The 16,543-nt window shown below is 49.2% G+C and overlaps 2 protein-coding genes across 3 annotated transcripts; both read left to right on the forward strand.

Annotated features, from left to right (window-relative positions):
* The first annotated feature begins 161 nt into the window (after positions 1-161).
* Zswim3 (zinc finger SWIM-type containing 3) lies at positions 162-9,853 on the forward strand. 2 transcript variants are annotated; one of them, XM_048349508.1, is made up of 3 exons: positions 162-424; positions 7,509-7,782; positions 7,822-9,853. In XM_048349508.1, the coding sequence occupies exons 1-3, from the start codon at positions 270-272 to the stop codon at positions 9,394-9,396; spliced, it is 2,004 nt and encodes a 667-aa protein (XP_048205465.1). In that variant the 5' UTR covers positions 162-269; the 3' UTR covers positions 9,397-9,853. The 2 variants fall into 2 exon arrangements, with proteins under 2 accessions (XP_048205465.1, XP_048205464.1); XM_048349507.1 differs by having other exon boundaries at positions 7,509-9,853.
* A 4,334-nt stretch (positions 9,854-14,187) lies between these two features.
* Zswim1 (zinc finger SWIM-type containing 1) lies at positions 14,188-15,670 on the forward strand. Its single transcript, XM_048349509.1, has one exon. It carries the CDS (start codon positions 14,282-14,284, stop codon positions 15,629-15,631), a length of 1,350 nt encoding a protein of 449 aa, XP_048205466.1. The 5' UTR covers positions 14,188-14,281; the 3' UTR covers positions 15,632-15,670.
* Positions 15,671-16,543: the final 873 nt, after the last annotated feature.

The following is a 16,543-nucleotide window of genomic DNA, read 5'->3' on the forward strand; positions in this document are numbered from 1 at the left end:
TACCGTATATGATTGGATAGCTAGGTGAGGAGGCGGAGCCTTAGAATAACACCAGGATATTAGACGCCCCCAAGCCCCAGGTAACCCAGTCGGGTCCTGGCCTCCTCCCGCGCGCGGCACGGGGCCATGCGGTTGGGGCCGCCCCCGGAGGCGTGCCGCGCCCACGCCGCCTATAAATACTCAGCGTGACCTCCGACCCCTGGCGCGAGCTAGTGCGAGAGCTGGGGTCGGGCCGCGGCGCGGGCGGCGAGGCGCGGCGAGGGGCGGCCATGGAGCTGGGCAGCTGCTTCAGGACCTACGAGGACTTCCAGCAGTGCTTCGATGCTTACAAGAAGGAGAACAAGTGCTGCTTCGTCCTCAAGGACTGCTCCAGTGTGTGCTTCCACAACCTCTACCACGGCACCTCCATCCGCGAGGACATCCTGTAAGGGCGGGCCGGGCCGGGCCGGCGGGGCGGGCGGCCCGGAGGAGGGGGTGCCCGGGCCTCGGCCCGCCCGGGCCTCCCCTACCGCGCGCGGGGTGAGCGCCCGGGCTCCGGGGCCACCCGGTTCACTTTCACTTACTCCCTCATTCGCAAAGTTTTTTCTGGAATACTCTCTCACACGCACACACCCCTCCGTACACCTGCGGTTCCCCAGGCACCAAGCACAGACTTCACAGATGCATTTAAAGAGAGAGACAGACAGACAGAGACAGAGAGAGCGACAGAGAGGAGAGGAGAGAGAGACAGAGAGAGAAAGCAAAACACCCGCTGGCGCTGGTGGCCCACACCTGTAATCCTAGCTACTCAGAAAGCTGAGCTCCGGGGCTGGGAATATGGCCTAGTGGCAAGAGTGCTTGCCTCGTATACATGAAGCCCTGGGTTCAATTCTCAAGCACCACATATATAGAAAACGGCCAGAAGTGGCGCTGTGGCTCAAGTGGCAGAGTGCTAGCCTTGAGCAAAAGGAAGCCAGGGACAGTGCACAGGCCCTGAGTCCAAGGCCCAGGACTGGCAAAAAAAAAAAAAAAAAAAAAAAAAAGCTGAGCTCTGAGGATCAAAGCTGGGAGCCAACCCAGTACCAAAACCAAAAGAATAAAAGCAAAAATCCCATCTGCTTCTCTAGTCCAGTGGTTGATCCTAGCGTGACTGGAAGAGAGCTTGCTTTCAGATTTTCCCTATAGCTCACCTGCCTTAAGACAACTCATATTCTCCTCCAGGCTTCTGATACCAGAGGAGGGAGGGGAAGGCGTTTCCTATTCATCAAGCCAGCAATCCTGCAGCCACAGACACTAGCAAGGGTTGTGACTCTACAGGTAGCGTCAGATACCCCAAGTGGAAGTCCAATTCTACAAGAGGAGGCCCACTTTGCATGCCAGTCCCAAGTCTCGGCCTCCAGAATTTCAGACAGTTGGCTATAGTTTCTTGTTTCCACTCTCCCACTTTAGATTTCAATTAATGAAACACCATTCCCAGTTTACCAATTTATTTTAAAGAATATTATATTTGGACGCCGATGGTTCTTGTCTAAGCCTAGCTACTCAGAAGGCTGAAATCTGAGGATTATGGGTTCAAAGCCAGCTGAGGCAGGACAAATCCAGTTATCTCCAGTTAACCAGCAAAAAAAGCTGGAAATGGAGCTATGGCTCAAGTGGGTAGAGCATTAGACTTGAGTGAAAAAGCTAAAGCAATGCCCAGGAAACTGAGTTCAGGACACAGTACTAGCAAATACACACATTTGTATATAGGTGCACATGCATGCATTATGAAAGAGCTAAATGTGGTGGCTCCTGCCTGTAATCCCAGCATTTGGGAGGTTGAAGGCTCTATCTAAAAAGAGGAGAAAGAAGGTAAAGAAAGGGGAAAGAATGTATATCAAAGGATACAAACAAAGCTGTATTCTGAAAAGTCTGCAGCTTCCATACCCTGTGTAAGTACACCATCTTTCAAGTACCTTCATATAGTCCACTCTCTAGGAACTTGCAAACCTGGGCCTGCATTTTACAGAGGGAGTGAAGTGCCAACCTTCCAATTCTATCACCTTTTTATTTTTGCCCCATCCAGCTGCCACCCTTCAGTCACCTTGATGCGGTACATTGAAGACTCCCACTACATTAGGACTTGTATGCCACTAAACGAGCCAAATGTATATATTTTGTAGTATCACAGATATATCCAAACTTTTTCTTCAACATCCCTATTAGTCTGTAATGTTTTTATTTATTTATTTGGGGGGGGGGGCCAGTCCTGGGCCTTGGACTCAGGGCCTGAGCACTGTCCCTGGCTTCCTTTTGCTCAAGGCTAGCACTCTGCCACTTGAGCCACAGTGCCACTTCTGGCCGTTTTCTGTATATGTGATGCTGAGGAATCGAACCCAGGGCCTCATGTATACGAGGCAAGCTCTCTTGCCACTAGGCCATATTCCCAGCCCCTGTTTTTAATTTTTGTTGATTGTAGGGCTTGCATTCAGGACATGGATACTGTCCCTGAGCTTTATTGCTCAAAGCTAGCTCTCTACTACTTTGAGCCACAACTCTACTTCCAGCTTTCTAGTGGTTAATTGGAGATGCAAATCTCATGGGCATTCCTGCCTGGGCTGGCTTCAGGCCACGATCCTCAGATCTTAGCCTCTTGAGTAGCTAGGATTGCAGGCATGGCACCCATGCTATAATTTTATGCCGAGTTTTCCTCTCTCTCTCTCTCTCTGGTGTGGATTTTGGTGTGGCTGTTGTTATGGCTTTGTTCAGAGAGAAGGTATTTAATGATTGGTTTGACCCTCAAACTCGCTACACCTGCTTGCTTAAGGATTTTTCTATCCAGGCTGGCTTTAAACTGTAGTCCTATAGATTCTCAGCCTTTGAGTAACTAGGATTACACGTGTGAGCTACTGGCACCTGGTTTGTTAGTAAGGGCCCATGGTATCTTATCATGTATGTCTCCATTGCTATTCAGTTTAATAGCCACCAATTTAAAACCCCTTTCCAGATTCTCTGCTGGGTATTTTTCAGGTGTCGCTTTATTTAATCCCTGCCATGTGCTTCACACATGATGGTATTATCTGAATTTTCATTATCCATGTACCCAGAGTGACAAGACTTTGTAGGAAAGTAAGTGTCATGACACAAAAACCTTTCCCATGAACTAGTTACTTGTAAAATTAATTGCCACTTAACTACTTCCTGCTTAGTTCTGCAGGTCCCATCAAGAGCTTTGACAGTGCCTAGCTGGTCCAATAGATGTAGTATCAGGTTAATATAACGCAAGTAAAATCAGCCAATCTGATGTTGCATATCTCCTGAGAGTTTCAACGCTGGGTGAAATCCATGATAGAATACTTAAAGTCTGCCAGGAGACTGAGATCTGAGGATCACCGTTTGAAGCCAATGAGGGCAGGAAAGTTTATGAGACTCTTATCTCCAATTAACCACCACAACTGGAAATGGTACTGTAGCTCAAAGTGGTAGAACACTAGCCTGGAGCAGAAAAAGCACAGGGACAGTGCCCAGGCCCTGAGGTCAAGCCCCACAACCGTCAAAAACAAAAACAAAACCCTTTCAGTCTTTTACTAGTTAAGATAAGAAGAAGGAAAATCAAGGAGGATGGCAAGATGATAGGAAGTTGAGTTGAACACCTTTGGCTCACACCTGTTATCCTAACTACTCAAGAAGACCGTGGTTCAAACTCAGCCTAGGCAAAAAAGTCCACGAGACTCTTAGCTCCAGCTAATCACCAAAAGGCCAAAAGTGGAGAAGTGGCTCAAGTGTAGAGTGTCGGACTTGGGTTTAAAAAAAAGCCAAGCTGAGGATATGGCCTAGTGGCAAGAGCACTTGCCTGGTATACATGAAGCCCTGGGTTCGATTCCCCAGCACCACATATACAGAAAATGGCCAGAAGTGGCGCTGCGGCTCAAGTGGCAGAGTGCTAGCCTTGAGCAAAAAGAAGCCAGGGACAGTGCTCAGGCCCTGAGTCCAAGGCCCAGGACTGGCAAAAAAAATAAAAATAAAAAATAAATTTTAAAAAGCCAAGCAAGAGCCGGAGGCCCTGAGTTCAAGCCCCAATACAGGAAACAATGATTAAAAAGTTGAAAAGCAGAGGATGTCAATAACAAATTAAGTTTTGGAGACGCCCAATAAATCTCAGGAGTATATTAACATAAAATACCAATGTCTGGGCTGGGGATATGGCCTAGTGGCAAGAGAGCTTGCCTCCTATACATGAGGCCATGGGTTCAATTCCCCAGCACCACATATACAGAAAATGGCCAGAAGTGGCGCTGTGGCTCAAGTGGCAGAGTGCTAGCCTTGAGCAAAAAGAAGCCAGGGACAGTGCTCAGGCCCTGAGTCCAAGCCCTAGGACTGGCAAAATAAATAAATAAATAAATTAAATTAAAATATATATATATATATACATACATGTCTGAGGAAATTGTACAAGAAGCAAAGGGCCAGAAACATGACATCTCTTAGGGAACACAGCAAGTTGTGGGCAGTTTTTCTTTCTAAGGTATAGAACAGATAACCAGAGATGGCAAAAGCCACCCATTGATGCCTCTTGATGGCCTCGTCATTGGACTAGACTGTTCCAAGCCGTGCCAACCTCAGACCCAGAGACAGTGCCACCCCTGCCCTGTGCTCAGAGCCTCAGGGCCCTCCGCCCTGTTCCCATAGGACAGACTGACATATCCTGGTTTCCTAACCTCACCCCACAGGTGGGCAAACAAGACCAGCTGGATTCGAGTGTTTGGGAGGGTGGAGGTGGGGCTCCCAAGCTGTGTCATGCCATGCCAGGGGCTGAGAGCTTTTCTTTTTTCCTCCCCTTTTTTTTTTTTTTTTCCGGCTGGACTCCCTGAGGAGGTAAGGGTGTGACCCGGCCCACTTACTGGTGATTCATAATTTCCTCATTCAAAACATCACTGATAAATATCTGCTGAGGAAACCACTCTACTGAGGAGTTTGGGATACACTGGGGACTAATGCAGTCCTGGCACTTGAAGCCATCCCCTTCAAATTGGAAAAGCCATGCGTAAATGTCCAGCAGAAGGCTACAGGGGGTGGCAGCTGTCATAATAATAGCAGAAAACTTTAATTTAGCATAAATAAAAGGCTGAAGCAGATACTGGGCTAAATGTTTTGCCCGTAGTTTATTTGTCATGACAACCCTAAGATTTTTATGATGAGTAAGCTAAGAAAGTGACCTGCCCAAGATTAAACAGCTTCCAAATGGCAGAGCCAGTATTCAAACCCAGGCTGTCTAACCTCCAGGGCTTTGGGTCCCCACTAACACTGCCACCCAGAGAATCTCTTAAGCCTTTTGGACAAATGTTCTAAAATCAGAGACAGGAGCAAATACTGTGGCTTGGAGCATCCATACAGACTTTACAGGGATGGGCCTACTGGCATTAAGGCATGGATTGGGTGTGGGGATAGGAAAGGAAAAATAACAGATATTCTATTATTTTCTTTTTGGATGAACATACCTTTGTGATACCAGGGGGTTTTGCTGTGATATTTCCATACATGTATATAGTGTGCTTTGAACAAATTCTCTTCTTCTGGGGCTGGGATGTAGCTCAGTGGCAAAGCACTTGCCTAGCAAGTGCAATGTCCTGAGTTCGATCCCCAGTGCTAAAAAAGAAAAGACAAAAAAAAACCATTCTCTTCTTCCTCCTCCATATTCCATTCCTTCCCTCCCCCTCTCTGCTTTCTCCCACAGTGGTTGGTAGGTTTCATTATATATATATAATATATATATATAATATATATATATATGCAGGGGCTGGGGATATGGCCTAGTGGCAAGAGTGCTTGTATATATATATGCATGTATGTATGTGTATTACGCAATGTGCCTCCACCCCTCGGTATCTACACACACACACACACACACGCGCGCGCGCGTGCGCGCTCCTGATCCTCTCCTAGACAGTGTGTGTTTCACATTCATAACCCATTACCATCATCATCATCACTATTTTAGGTCTATACCCCACAAATAAATACAGGTAGTCGGTTTAATTACCTCTCTCCTTTGAGTCATTTTCAGCCTAGAATGCCTAAACCAGAAGGGTCCCTAGAGATCCTCTAGCCTAGTAGTTGTCTAACTTTCCTAGAGGGTTACAGGTGTACTTAGCAGAGTGTGTCCTTAGCACTCAAGAGGCCCTGGGCTTAATTCTCATAACTCAACAAAATTAAGCCATGGACATTTGTGTGTGTTACACATGTGCATGTGCGCAGGTGCATGTGCATGTGCATGCTGGTTGGTACTGGTACTTAAAGGCAGGGCCTAGAAGCTGAATTTTTGCCTTTATCCTCAAGGCTGGTGTTCTACCACTTGAGCCACAGCTCTATTTCTAGGTAAAAGCCAAAATTAACCACTAAAATGGTGTTAATTGAAGATAAGAGTCTCAAGAATTTTCCTGGCTGAGCTGGCTTCAAATCATGATCCTTAGATCTCAGCCTCCTAAGTAGCTAGATTTACAGGTGCTATCAGCACACAGTTGACTGTGGGCATTTTTTTGCCAGTCCTGGGACTTGAACTCAGGGCCTTAGCACTGCCCCTGAGTTTCTTTTGCTCAAGGCTAGCTCTACCACTTGAGCCACAGTGCCACTTTTGGCTTTTTCTGTTTATGTGGTGCTGAGGACTTAAACCCAGGGCTTCATGCATGCCAGGCAAGCACTCCACCCTGAAGCCACATTCCCAGCCCAGCTGTGGGCATTTAAGAAAAAGATGATTGGACTAAAGATCTTTGCTCTTTGAAAGGAAGCCCAGCGGGCTGGGAAAATGGCCTAGCGGTAAAGTGCTCACCTTGCATACATGAAGCCTTGGGTTCGACTCCTCAGTACTACATATATAGAAAAAGCCAGAAGTGGCACTGTGGCTTGAGAGGTAGAGTGCTAGTCTTGAGCAAAAAGAAGCCAGGGACAGTGCTCGGGCCCTGAGTTCAAGCTCCAGGACTGGCAAAAAACAAACAAATGAAAGGAAGCCCAGCTATATCATATCCCCAGACTGCCTTGAAGAATTTAGGTGATGGCACTGATCTGGTCCAGCATCCTTAGAATCTCACTTTTATCTTTGCTGGGGAAGAAGTTGAAGGGGAATTGTCTTTTTCTTTCTTCTTTTTTTTTTTTTTTTTTTTTTTTTGGCCAGCCCTGGGGCTTGAACTCAGGGCCTGAGCACTTCCTCCACTGTCCCTGGCTTCTTTTTGCTCAAGGCTAGCACTCTGCCAACTTGAGCCACAGCACCACTTCTGGCCTTTTCTATATATGTGGTGCTGAGGAATCGAACCTAGGGCTTCATGTGTATGAGGCAAGCACTCTTGCCACTAGACCACATTCCCAGCCCGTCTGTTTTTTGGGACAAGGTCTCGCTATGTAGCCCAAGCTGTTTTGCAACTCACAATCCTCCTGCCTCTACCTCCCAAATGTTCTTGAGTAGCTAGGATTAGAGATATGCGCCACCAGCACCCCACTTATAAGAGAGAGGAAGGGGTGGTCGGTACCTTTCTCATTGTTATCTCCACCTTCTCTAGATACCTGCAGGTGAAATTTGTCTGTATTGGAGCACAGTCAAAGAGGAAGAGAACACAGGAGACAAACACATGCCCAGCATACTTACTCCTGCAGTACGACGAACAACTAGATCAACTGTTTATCAGTGAACTAAATACTCAGCATGTACATGTTGATTCCAAAGCTAGAGGTCCTGGAAGAGACCCCACGGACAAACCTGAGGAGCCACAAAGCCTGCCGGAGCTCCAGCCAGTGCACAAAGACCTTGGCCAAGCTGAGGAGTCCCCACTAGAATTCTCATTTTGCCTAGAGAGGGTACAAGAGCCCTGGAATCCCGAAGAGGAGAGCTTCTCTCCTGACCTAGCCAACATAGCACAGATGATGAAGAACTTTCTTAAAGTAGATGAAGGCTCCATGGCCTCCTTCAGCGTGGGCACCAGTCGAGACCTGGACCGGCTTAACTTCCAGAGCAGCCAGATGAGTGACCTGTTCGCTCGCTTCCCAGAGCATCTCTTGCTGCACAAGGTGGAGAACCCCCAGGGCCACATCCTCTACGCTTTCTTGGTGGAGAACAAGGAGCGCGAGAGTCGAGTGGCTCATTTCTCTGTGCTCAGTTCTGAGACCTCCAGCTCTGTGGCCAAGATGTTGAACGTCTTCAAAGGATTCAACTCCGATTGGCCCAAGGTCAAGGTGGTATTTGTGGACCCTTTATTCTCTTACTGGGCCATCCTGCAAGAGACCTTCCCCGCAGCCCGCGTCCTCCTTTCCGTCTACCACACAACCCGGCTCTTGGAAAAGAAGCTCCAGGAGAGCGCAGCATGTGCATACTTTAAAGGCCTCATGAACAAAGCCCTCCGGGAGGCTGTGTTTGTTGCTTCGGAGGCCAGCCTGAAAGATCTCTGTGCGATGTCCGAGGCCCTGCTGGATGAGGATCTCTTCCGCTTCCTGCAGACCCACTGGTTTTCCTGCCAACTGCTGTGGTACACGCATGCCAAGAAGGGCCTGCACACATGTAACGCCTACATGGCCAGCCTGGACTTTCTCACCAACAAGGTGTCAAGCCTCTTTCAGAAACAGCAATCCTTGCTGGACTGTATCTTTCATTTTGTTCATTACCTCGACTTCTTTAACACCAAAAGCTCCACCACTCTTTCCAAGTTAAAGAAAACCTGGCCTCCGAGCATGCAGCCACCAAGGACCAAAAAGCCTGTGGGAATCCCAGGAGCCAGCCCCGCCAGGCCCCCGGCGGAAGAGGCCAGGTCAGAAGCTCAGGCTTGCGAGCAGCCGCAGCCCCCGCCGCCGTCTCCCCGCGGCGCCATGCTGGACGCCCTGCGCCAGAGCGGCTCTGAACTGGCGTACAAGCTGTGCCTCAACGAGTGGGAGGTGGTACAGAATTCCACCCACCTAGTGGGGGTGGCAGGTCCCGCGGTGGCCGTGCAGCTGCTGGAGGACTCTCACCAGGTGAGCAAAGACGGCTGCAGCTGCAGCTGCTCCTTCCAACAGCGGTATCACCTGCCGTGCCGGCACATCCTGGCCCTCCTGCACAGCAGCCAGCAGCCGGTCAAGGAAGCCATGGTGTGCTGCAGGTGGCAGAAAAAGTATCAGTACCTCCTGGGGCCAAATGGAGAGCTCAGGGAGCGCAGTGTGACCCCAACCACAGACCAGCCTGAACACCAAGGCCGGCATGACATCATTCAGGACCTCAGCAGGGAGCTAGCCAACCTGCTGATGCAGACAGAGGGACCAGAGCTGGAGGAGCGCTGCGTGACCCTGCGCAAGATTGTGGACAGCTGGGCAGATCGCTGTGAGCCGCCGGAGTTCAGTCAGCATCCAGAAGACTTCCAGGATGTGGGCCTCCTCCCTTTCCTCTGGGGAACTCAGGAGGAACCTCCCTCTTTGAAACCATAGTTCTTGACTGAAACATTTGCACTGGATCCCAAACTCTTCTCCTTGGAGGTTTACAAGTTCAAGTTCAAAGGGAGCAGGTTATACTGGGAGTCAGTGTGTTAGCCAGCGTCTTCCTGGGTTGGGCTAGTCAGAATATTAAAATAGGGAGGAGGGGACCACATTCCGTGAGTCTTTAAGCTCTGTCCCCTTCCAGCCCGACCTTGACATTCCACAGGTGTCTCGTTTGTTGTTCATGGCCAAAGTTACCTCCAGGCTGAAAGGTCACCCCTCTTCCTCAGCTCACCCTTGAGATCACCCCTTTTGACCTTACAGGGATGAACCCCTGATCAAAATGAAAATGGTTAAAAGGCTTTGGGGGACAAAGAGAAGGGGATGATCAAATGTTGCTGCTGTTTATGAGGTATCTGTTACTTTACCTTATTTTAATTTGTATTAAAGTTGTTTTTTAAAATAAATCTGATGGGATAAGCAAAGAAAACGTTCCCTTATTTACTGCATTGCTGAGGATTGAACCCAGGGCCTTGTGTATGATGGGCAAGCTCTCTACCAATGAGCTACATCCCCTGCCCTCAGGCACTTAATAATTTTAAAGGAAATGGGGTACTGCCCAATGAGATGCAAAGCCACGTAGAACCTGATGCCTCAAATTCAGGGCCATCAGTGCATCTATTTACTTTGCCCTCTTCCTACCGACCTTATATTCATTGGAAAAGAAGGTCTTATATTCATTGGAACAGGAGGAAGCCAAATAGACTGGGGAGAGAGAAACTCAAATCCTAGACTAGGGCAGTTTGCTGGGAAACTGCGCAAGTCATTTGTTTATTCCTATTATTGTCTCTCATCTATCAGTCATAGCTATCTATGGGTCTTGTCTGCCTGTGGAGTTAGAGAATTGTATCCAGGGCCTTATACATAAAGCACTCTATCACTTGAACCACCGCCCTAGCCCTTTGTTTTTACTTTTTTTTTGCGCCACTCCTGGGCCTTGGACTTAGGGCCTGAACACTGTCCTGGCTTCTTTTTGCTCAAGGCTAGCACTCTGCCACTTGAGCCACAGCGCCACTTCTGGCCATTTTCTATATATGTGGTGCTGGGGAATTGAACCCAGGGCTTCATGTATATGGGGTAAGTACTCTTGCCACTAGGCCATATTCCCAGCCATGTTTTTACTTTTTTTTAAGATAAGGTCTTGTTGCTGAATCCTGGTGGCTCATGTCTGTAATCCTAGCTACTCAAGAGGCTGAGATCTGAGGATCAGGGTTCAAAGCCAGCCCAGGCAAGGAAAGCCTGTGAAACTCTTATCTCCAATTAACTACCAAAAAGCTGGAAGTGAAGCTGTGGCACAAGTGGTAGAGTGCTAGCCTTGAGCACAAAAGCTCACGGATAGTGCCCAGGCTCCGAGTTCAAGCCCCAGGATTAGTATGCATGCATGTATACACACACACACACACACACACACACACACACACACACACACACACACACACACACACGATAAGGTCTTGCTGTGACTGGACTGGCCTAGAAATCTTCATCCTCTTGAGGAGCTGAGGTTACAGGTATAAACCGGAGCCTTATTTTTTGTCAGGTCTTGCTAGGTTTGTGTAGTCTTTCTTGAATTCTCCACTGTCCTGCCTTCAGCCTCCATAGCAGAGGTTATAAACATGGGCTACTGCACCCAGAGGGTCCCTAATTTTATATCAATTTCCTCATGGGTGTAGAAAAGTATGTTTGCCTGTTCTAAACCTGAATTTCCCATTAATTTATATAGACATTTTCTTTTGTCTTTTTGTTTGCCAGTCCTGGGACTTGAATGTAGGGCCTAAGCACTGTCCCTGAGCCTCTTTGTGCTCAAGGCTAGCACTCTGCCACTTGAGCCACAGCACTACTTCTGGCTTTTTCTGAGTTTATTGAAGATAAGAGTCTCACGGACTTTTATGCCCAGGTTGGCTTTGAACCCTGATCCTCAGATCTCAGCCTCCTGAGTAGCTAGGATTACAGGCGTGGCCCACCCACACCTGGCTTATACATACATTTTCATTGCAGCAGTAAACACCAACACTGATTGCTGTTTTTGTTAACACTGTGACTTTTGATGCTTGTTGGTAATCATTATGGTGGAAAGCCTGGTAGCCACCGCTGTCTTCATAGCGAGGGGGTAGAGGGCAAAAGATGGGAAGCCCTCTCTTTGTGCCAGTCCTGGGGCTTGAACTCAGGGCCTGGGCACTGTCCCTGAGCTTCTTTTTGCTCAAGGCTAGCACTCTACCACTTGAGCCACAGCGCCACTTCCAGCTTTTTCTGTTTGGGTGGTACTGAGGAATCAAACCCAGGGCTTCATGTATACAAGGCATGCACGCTACCACTAGGCCACATTCCCAGCCCACTAGCCTCCTTTTTATTCCTACCTCCTCCCTCTCCTTTCCTCCCCACTGCTTTCCTCTCCCCTCCGGATTTCCTTAGCTCCAAAGGTTGGCTGAAGGAGAAGTTGAATTTGAGACCCGGGCCTCAGTTTCCCCACCATATAGAGTGCACTGGCCTTTGACATCTCCAAAAAAAAAAAAAAAAAGATTTCCGTAAAATAGTGCCATTTATTTTCATTTTCACTTCCGGTCTGGAGGGCGCTTCCACTGTAGCGGATCACTCCCCACGTCTAGCTTGAGGTGGGTTCTAGAGTTCCGGATTCTGGGTTTCACGTGCGAGGTCTTTTCCTTAGTCCAGGCCAGCCTTTCGTTACTCTGAGAACCACACCCGCCCTGTAGTTGGCGGGCTACGATTGGTCCGTGGCACCGAAGGCCCACTTGGAGCCTTAGGCCATTGGCCTGAGTCTCTGCGGGGTGGGCGCTGTGATTGGCGGGCCTAGAGGTCACTCAGTCGGAGGCAGGGTCAGATGAATAAAAGGCCAGGGAGCCCCGCCGGGGATGGCTTCGCGCGGAGTGGGGATGTGAGCCGCCTGGTCTCCGCGGCCAGCCACCACGCCGCTCCCCAAAGGTGGGGACTTACCCTCTCCAGCTCCGGACTCCAAGCGCGAACGTCGTCAGAAATCCGGACCCGCGCCCGCGGTTAGAGGTGAGAGGTCAAAGGCTACATTCCCTTTCTCTTCTTGGGATCTCGCCTCTCTGGGAAGCCCTCGGGACCTCCAGCCCAAAGGCTGGCTTTCAACTACCGACGGCAATGGTGGGCAAAGAGCCCCAGTTTCTCATCAGAAAAAAAAAAAAATGGGTACAATAACTCGTTTGGAGGCCAAATTGAGACAGATAACTTTGTTAGCCTCAATTTTAGGTGGAAGTGATTGAGGCCGAGAGGGTCATTGACTTTGCCCAAGATCCTACAGCAAATTAGAGGTAACTACAGTACTCTTGTATATACTGGGACCCAAGGAATAAATGAATGTCATGAAGTGATTTGTAAGTAATAATGACCATACAGCTAGTCAGACTAAATGCCATACATTGGCCAGATGCAGATGGCACACTCCTGTTATCGTAGCTACTCAGGAAGGTGAGATTTAAGGATTGCAGTTCAAAACCAGCCCTATCAGGAAAGTGGGATTAGTTTCAATTAACCGGCAAAAGGCCGGAAGTGGAGCCAGCCTTGAGTGAAAAAGCCAAGTGAAAGCATGAGGTCCTGAGTTCAAGCCCCAGTGTTGGGGCACACGTGCATGTGGACACACACACATACATGCACACGCAAGGAAAACCAAAAAGCCATGTGCAGCTATGGCTTTCACAACTGTTTAAATCCCCTGCAAACATGTCTTTTTTTTTTTTTTCTTGGCAGCTGTAAGCCTTGAACTCAGGGCTTGGGTGCTATTCCTGAGCTCTTTTGCTCAAGGCTAGAGCTCTACCACCTTGAGCCCCAACTGCCCTTCTGGTTTTTGAATGGTTAATTGGAGATAGGAATTTCATGGATAGCCTGGCACTGGGGGGCTACTCAGGAGGCTGAGATCTGAGGATCACAGTTCAAAGCCAGCTGAGGCAGGAAAGTCTATGAGACTCCTGTCTCCAATTAACCACCAAAAAGCCAGAAGTGGCTCTGTGGCTCAAAGTGGTAGAATGTTAGCATTGAGCAAAAAGCTCAGAGACAGCACTCAGACCTGAGTTAAGCCCTTCAACCAACCAAAAAAAAAAAAAATCTCACAGGGACTTGTATGCCCAGGCTGGCTTTGAACTGAACTGTGATCCTCAGATCTTAGCTCCTAAGTAGCTAGGATTACAGGTGAGAGCCACCAGCTTGGAGCAGAACCACGCCTTTCTATGGTTGACCGCTTTAGGTATTATCTCCAGGGTCACCTTGACCTCCCCCTACCTTGAGACCTGCCCCTGACTACCTTTACTAAAGTATTAACCCCTTCCAGGACTTACTCTCTGACCTGTTGCCCAGTGTTGTGGGTTTTATAACCATTATCTGGTACGTTTGTTTACATTTTTGTTGTGCATATCCTCTAGAAAAATGCTGACGCACCCAGTGTTCTAAAGGACTATTTGTTTTGTTTTGTTTTTTGCCAGTCCTGGGGCTTGAACTCAGAGCCTGAGCACTGTCCCTGGCTTCTTTTTGCTCAAGGATAGCACTCTACCACTTGAGCCACAGTGCCACGTCTGGCTTTTTCTATATATGTGATGCTGAGGAATTGAACCCAGGACTTCATATATAAGAGGGGAACATTTTACCCCTAGGCCATATTCCCAGCCCCTCTAGAGGACTATTTGAAGAGCCAGGTGCCTACTGTCTTAACTGTCTCTCTCTGTAGACCCATCTTTGGAAGAATATCTGGAAACTACTGTCCAGCCTCAGGTCATTACTTCCTTGGAGTCTCTCAAAGCATTCCTGACAGTAGTCCTGCGGAGCAAGTGTCTTGACCTGGAGACAGCTATCTCCCATCTCTACCATGGCCCTTACCATGCTCAATGGGTTTCTGATCAATGACTCGAGCCCACCTATGCTGCTACTACAGCAGGTTAGCCAGACTCCCAAGGTGCATTCTCTCAACTACCAGAGCTGCTTTATGCAAGGACTCTTTGCGGCTTTCCCTGAGATCCTGTTTATCCACCGAACCTATAACCCAAGGGGCAAGGTGTTATATACCTTCCTGGTGGATGGACCTCAGGTACAGGTTGAGAAGCCTCTTGCCCGGGCAGTCTACTTTGCCATCCCTGCCAAGGAGAACGCAGGAGGCTTGGCTCAGATGCTCCAGGTGTTCAAGAAGCTTAACCCAGCATGGGAGAGAATCTGTACCATCCTGGTAGATCCCTACTTTGTCCTGCTGCCCACCCTGGCCATGGAGTTCCCCGTAGCCGAGGTCATGCTCTCGGCCTTCCACGTGTGTAAGTTCCTCCAGGGCAAGTTCTATCAGCTGGAATTGGAACAGCCAGTGAAGAAGCTGCTGCTGACCTCCCTGCAGAGCACCATGCGCTTCACCACGGCGGGCAACCTGAAGCAGCTGCACTCGCTCCTGAGCAGCTCCGTCCCGCCCGCCCTCCTGCCCGAGCTCCACTCGCACTGGCTGCTCAACGAACGCATCTGGCTGGCCCCCCGCTCCAGAAGCCAAGCCCAAAGCAACCACTACTTCCAGAGCCTCGAGGTCTCCGCCCGGATCCTCAGTGAGACTTTTGGCATCACCCCATCTGAGAGGCAAGGCATCACCTCTCTGTTTTCCTACCTGCAGCAGCACCCTGTAGACCAAGACCTGAGTCTCCCAAACCATTGTACCGCCTCCCATGGCAGCCCCAGAGTAGGGCAGTTAGTAGAAGCCAGCATCCAGGACTCCCTCAGTGCCATCTGCACAGAGCCCGCAGCCCAACTCTGCTTGGCCGAGCTGGCTGTGGTCCAGAAATCCATGCACCTCATTGGTTGTGGCCCAGAAAAGATGAACATACAGATCCTAGAGGACACCCACAAAGTGCAGCCCCAGCCCCCTGCCGGCTGCAGCTGTTACTTCCACCAGGCCTTCCACCTGCCCTGCCGCCACATCCTTGCCATGCTCAGCGCCCGCCACCAGGTGCTCCAGCCAGACATGCTGCAGGCTCAGTGGTCTGCAGCCTGTGCCGCCGGCTTCGACAGCATCCTGGGCAGCAGGTGGGATGAGGCTCTGGATAAGCAGCTGGCAGTGACTCTCCTCACAGAGGAGGTGGGCCAGCTCTTACGGCGCTGCAGTGAGGAGGAGTTTGAGCGGCGGCACAGCACCCTGAGGGAGCTGGCCGACAGCTGGATTGGCCCTTATGAGCAGGTGCAGCTGTGATGACCCTTGATACCCAGATATGCTCCTGCACCTGTGCACACCCACGTCTTCCCAACACCCACACCCACACACGCGCTCCCCACCCTGTCAGCTGTACCTTTTCTTTTTTATATGTAAGTCTTCCTTCCAGAAACAAAATGACAAAACTCTTCCACTCTGCCTACTAATCTAGAATATGTCTAGACGGGAATTCGCACACCTTTTCTGTAAAAGGCCCAGTTGTGAATAGTTTAGACTGATGGCCACATGGTGTTTTGTATCTTCTTGGTTGGCTTTGGACACCCTTTTCATAAACGTTAAAGCGATTCTTGGCTCAAGGATTTTATGACACGAGGCAACCCTGTGTAAGATAAGAGAGATGCCTTGGGGTGGTAACGCTGGGTAGGTGCTAACCACTCATCCTGTCCAAGATGTGTTGCCTGTCCCAGATCCTGTGTGTGAGCTAGCCTGGGAGCCTTTCCACAGCGGGGTAGCTCAGCCTGGCTCCCAACATGTTTACCCCTGCTCCATTCCCCGGTCAATAAAGTTGAATGTTACATATTCCAACGCTTGTCTAGTCTTCTGTAAATGGCCATTTAGGAATATAACTTGGAGTGCGATACTGGGTAAAGGCCTGGTTAAAGTAACAGCTCCTTCTTTTTGAGACCTGATTCTACCTTTAGTTGCTATGGGATTTTGGACAAGTCAACTCTCTAAGCCTCAGGGTTGTTGGTTTTGTTTTGTTTTGTTTTGTTTTATCTGTAAAAATGGGCCCCCCACAGTGTGCTCAGATGAAAAGTGGGGTTCCAATTGGTCTGCACACCTAGCAAGAGTTCAGCCAAGTGTTCAAATGAACTGTCTCGACATCTGCCCTCAAAAGGCAAGAGGGAAATTCACCTTGCCTAAGCCAGCCCCACTGTCTTACTTAGGTTA

Source organism: Perognathus longimembris, chromosome 6 (assembly GCF_023159225.1).
Source record: "Perognathus longimembris pacificus isolate PPM17 chromosome 6, ASM2315922v1, whole genome shotgun sequence".
In the NCBI taxonomy this organism is placed as follows: Eukaryota; Metazoa; Chordata; class Mammalia; order Rodentia; family Heteromyidae; genus Perognathus; species Perognathus longimembris.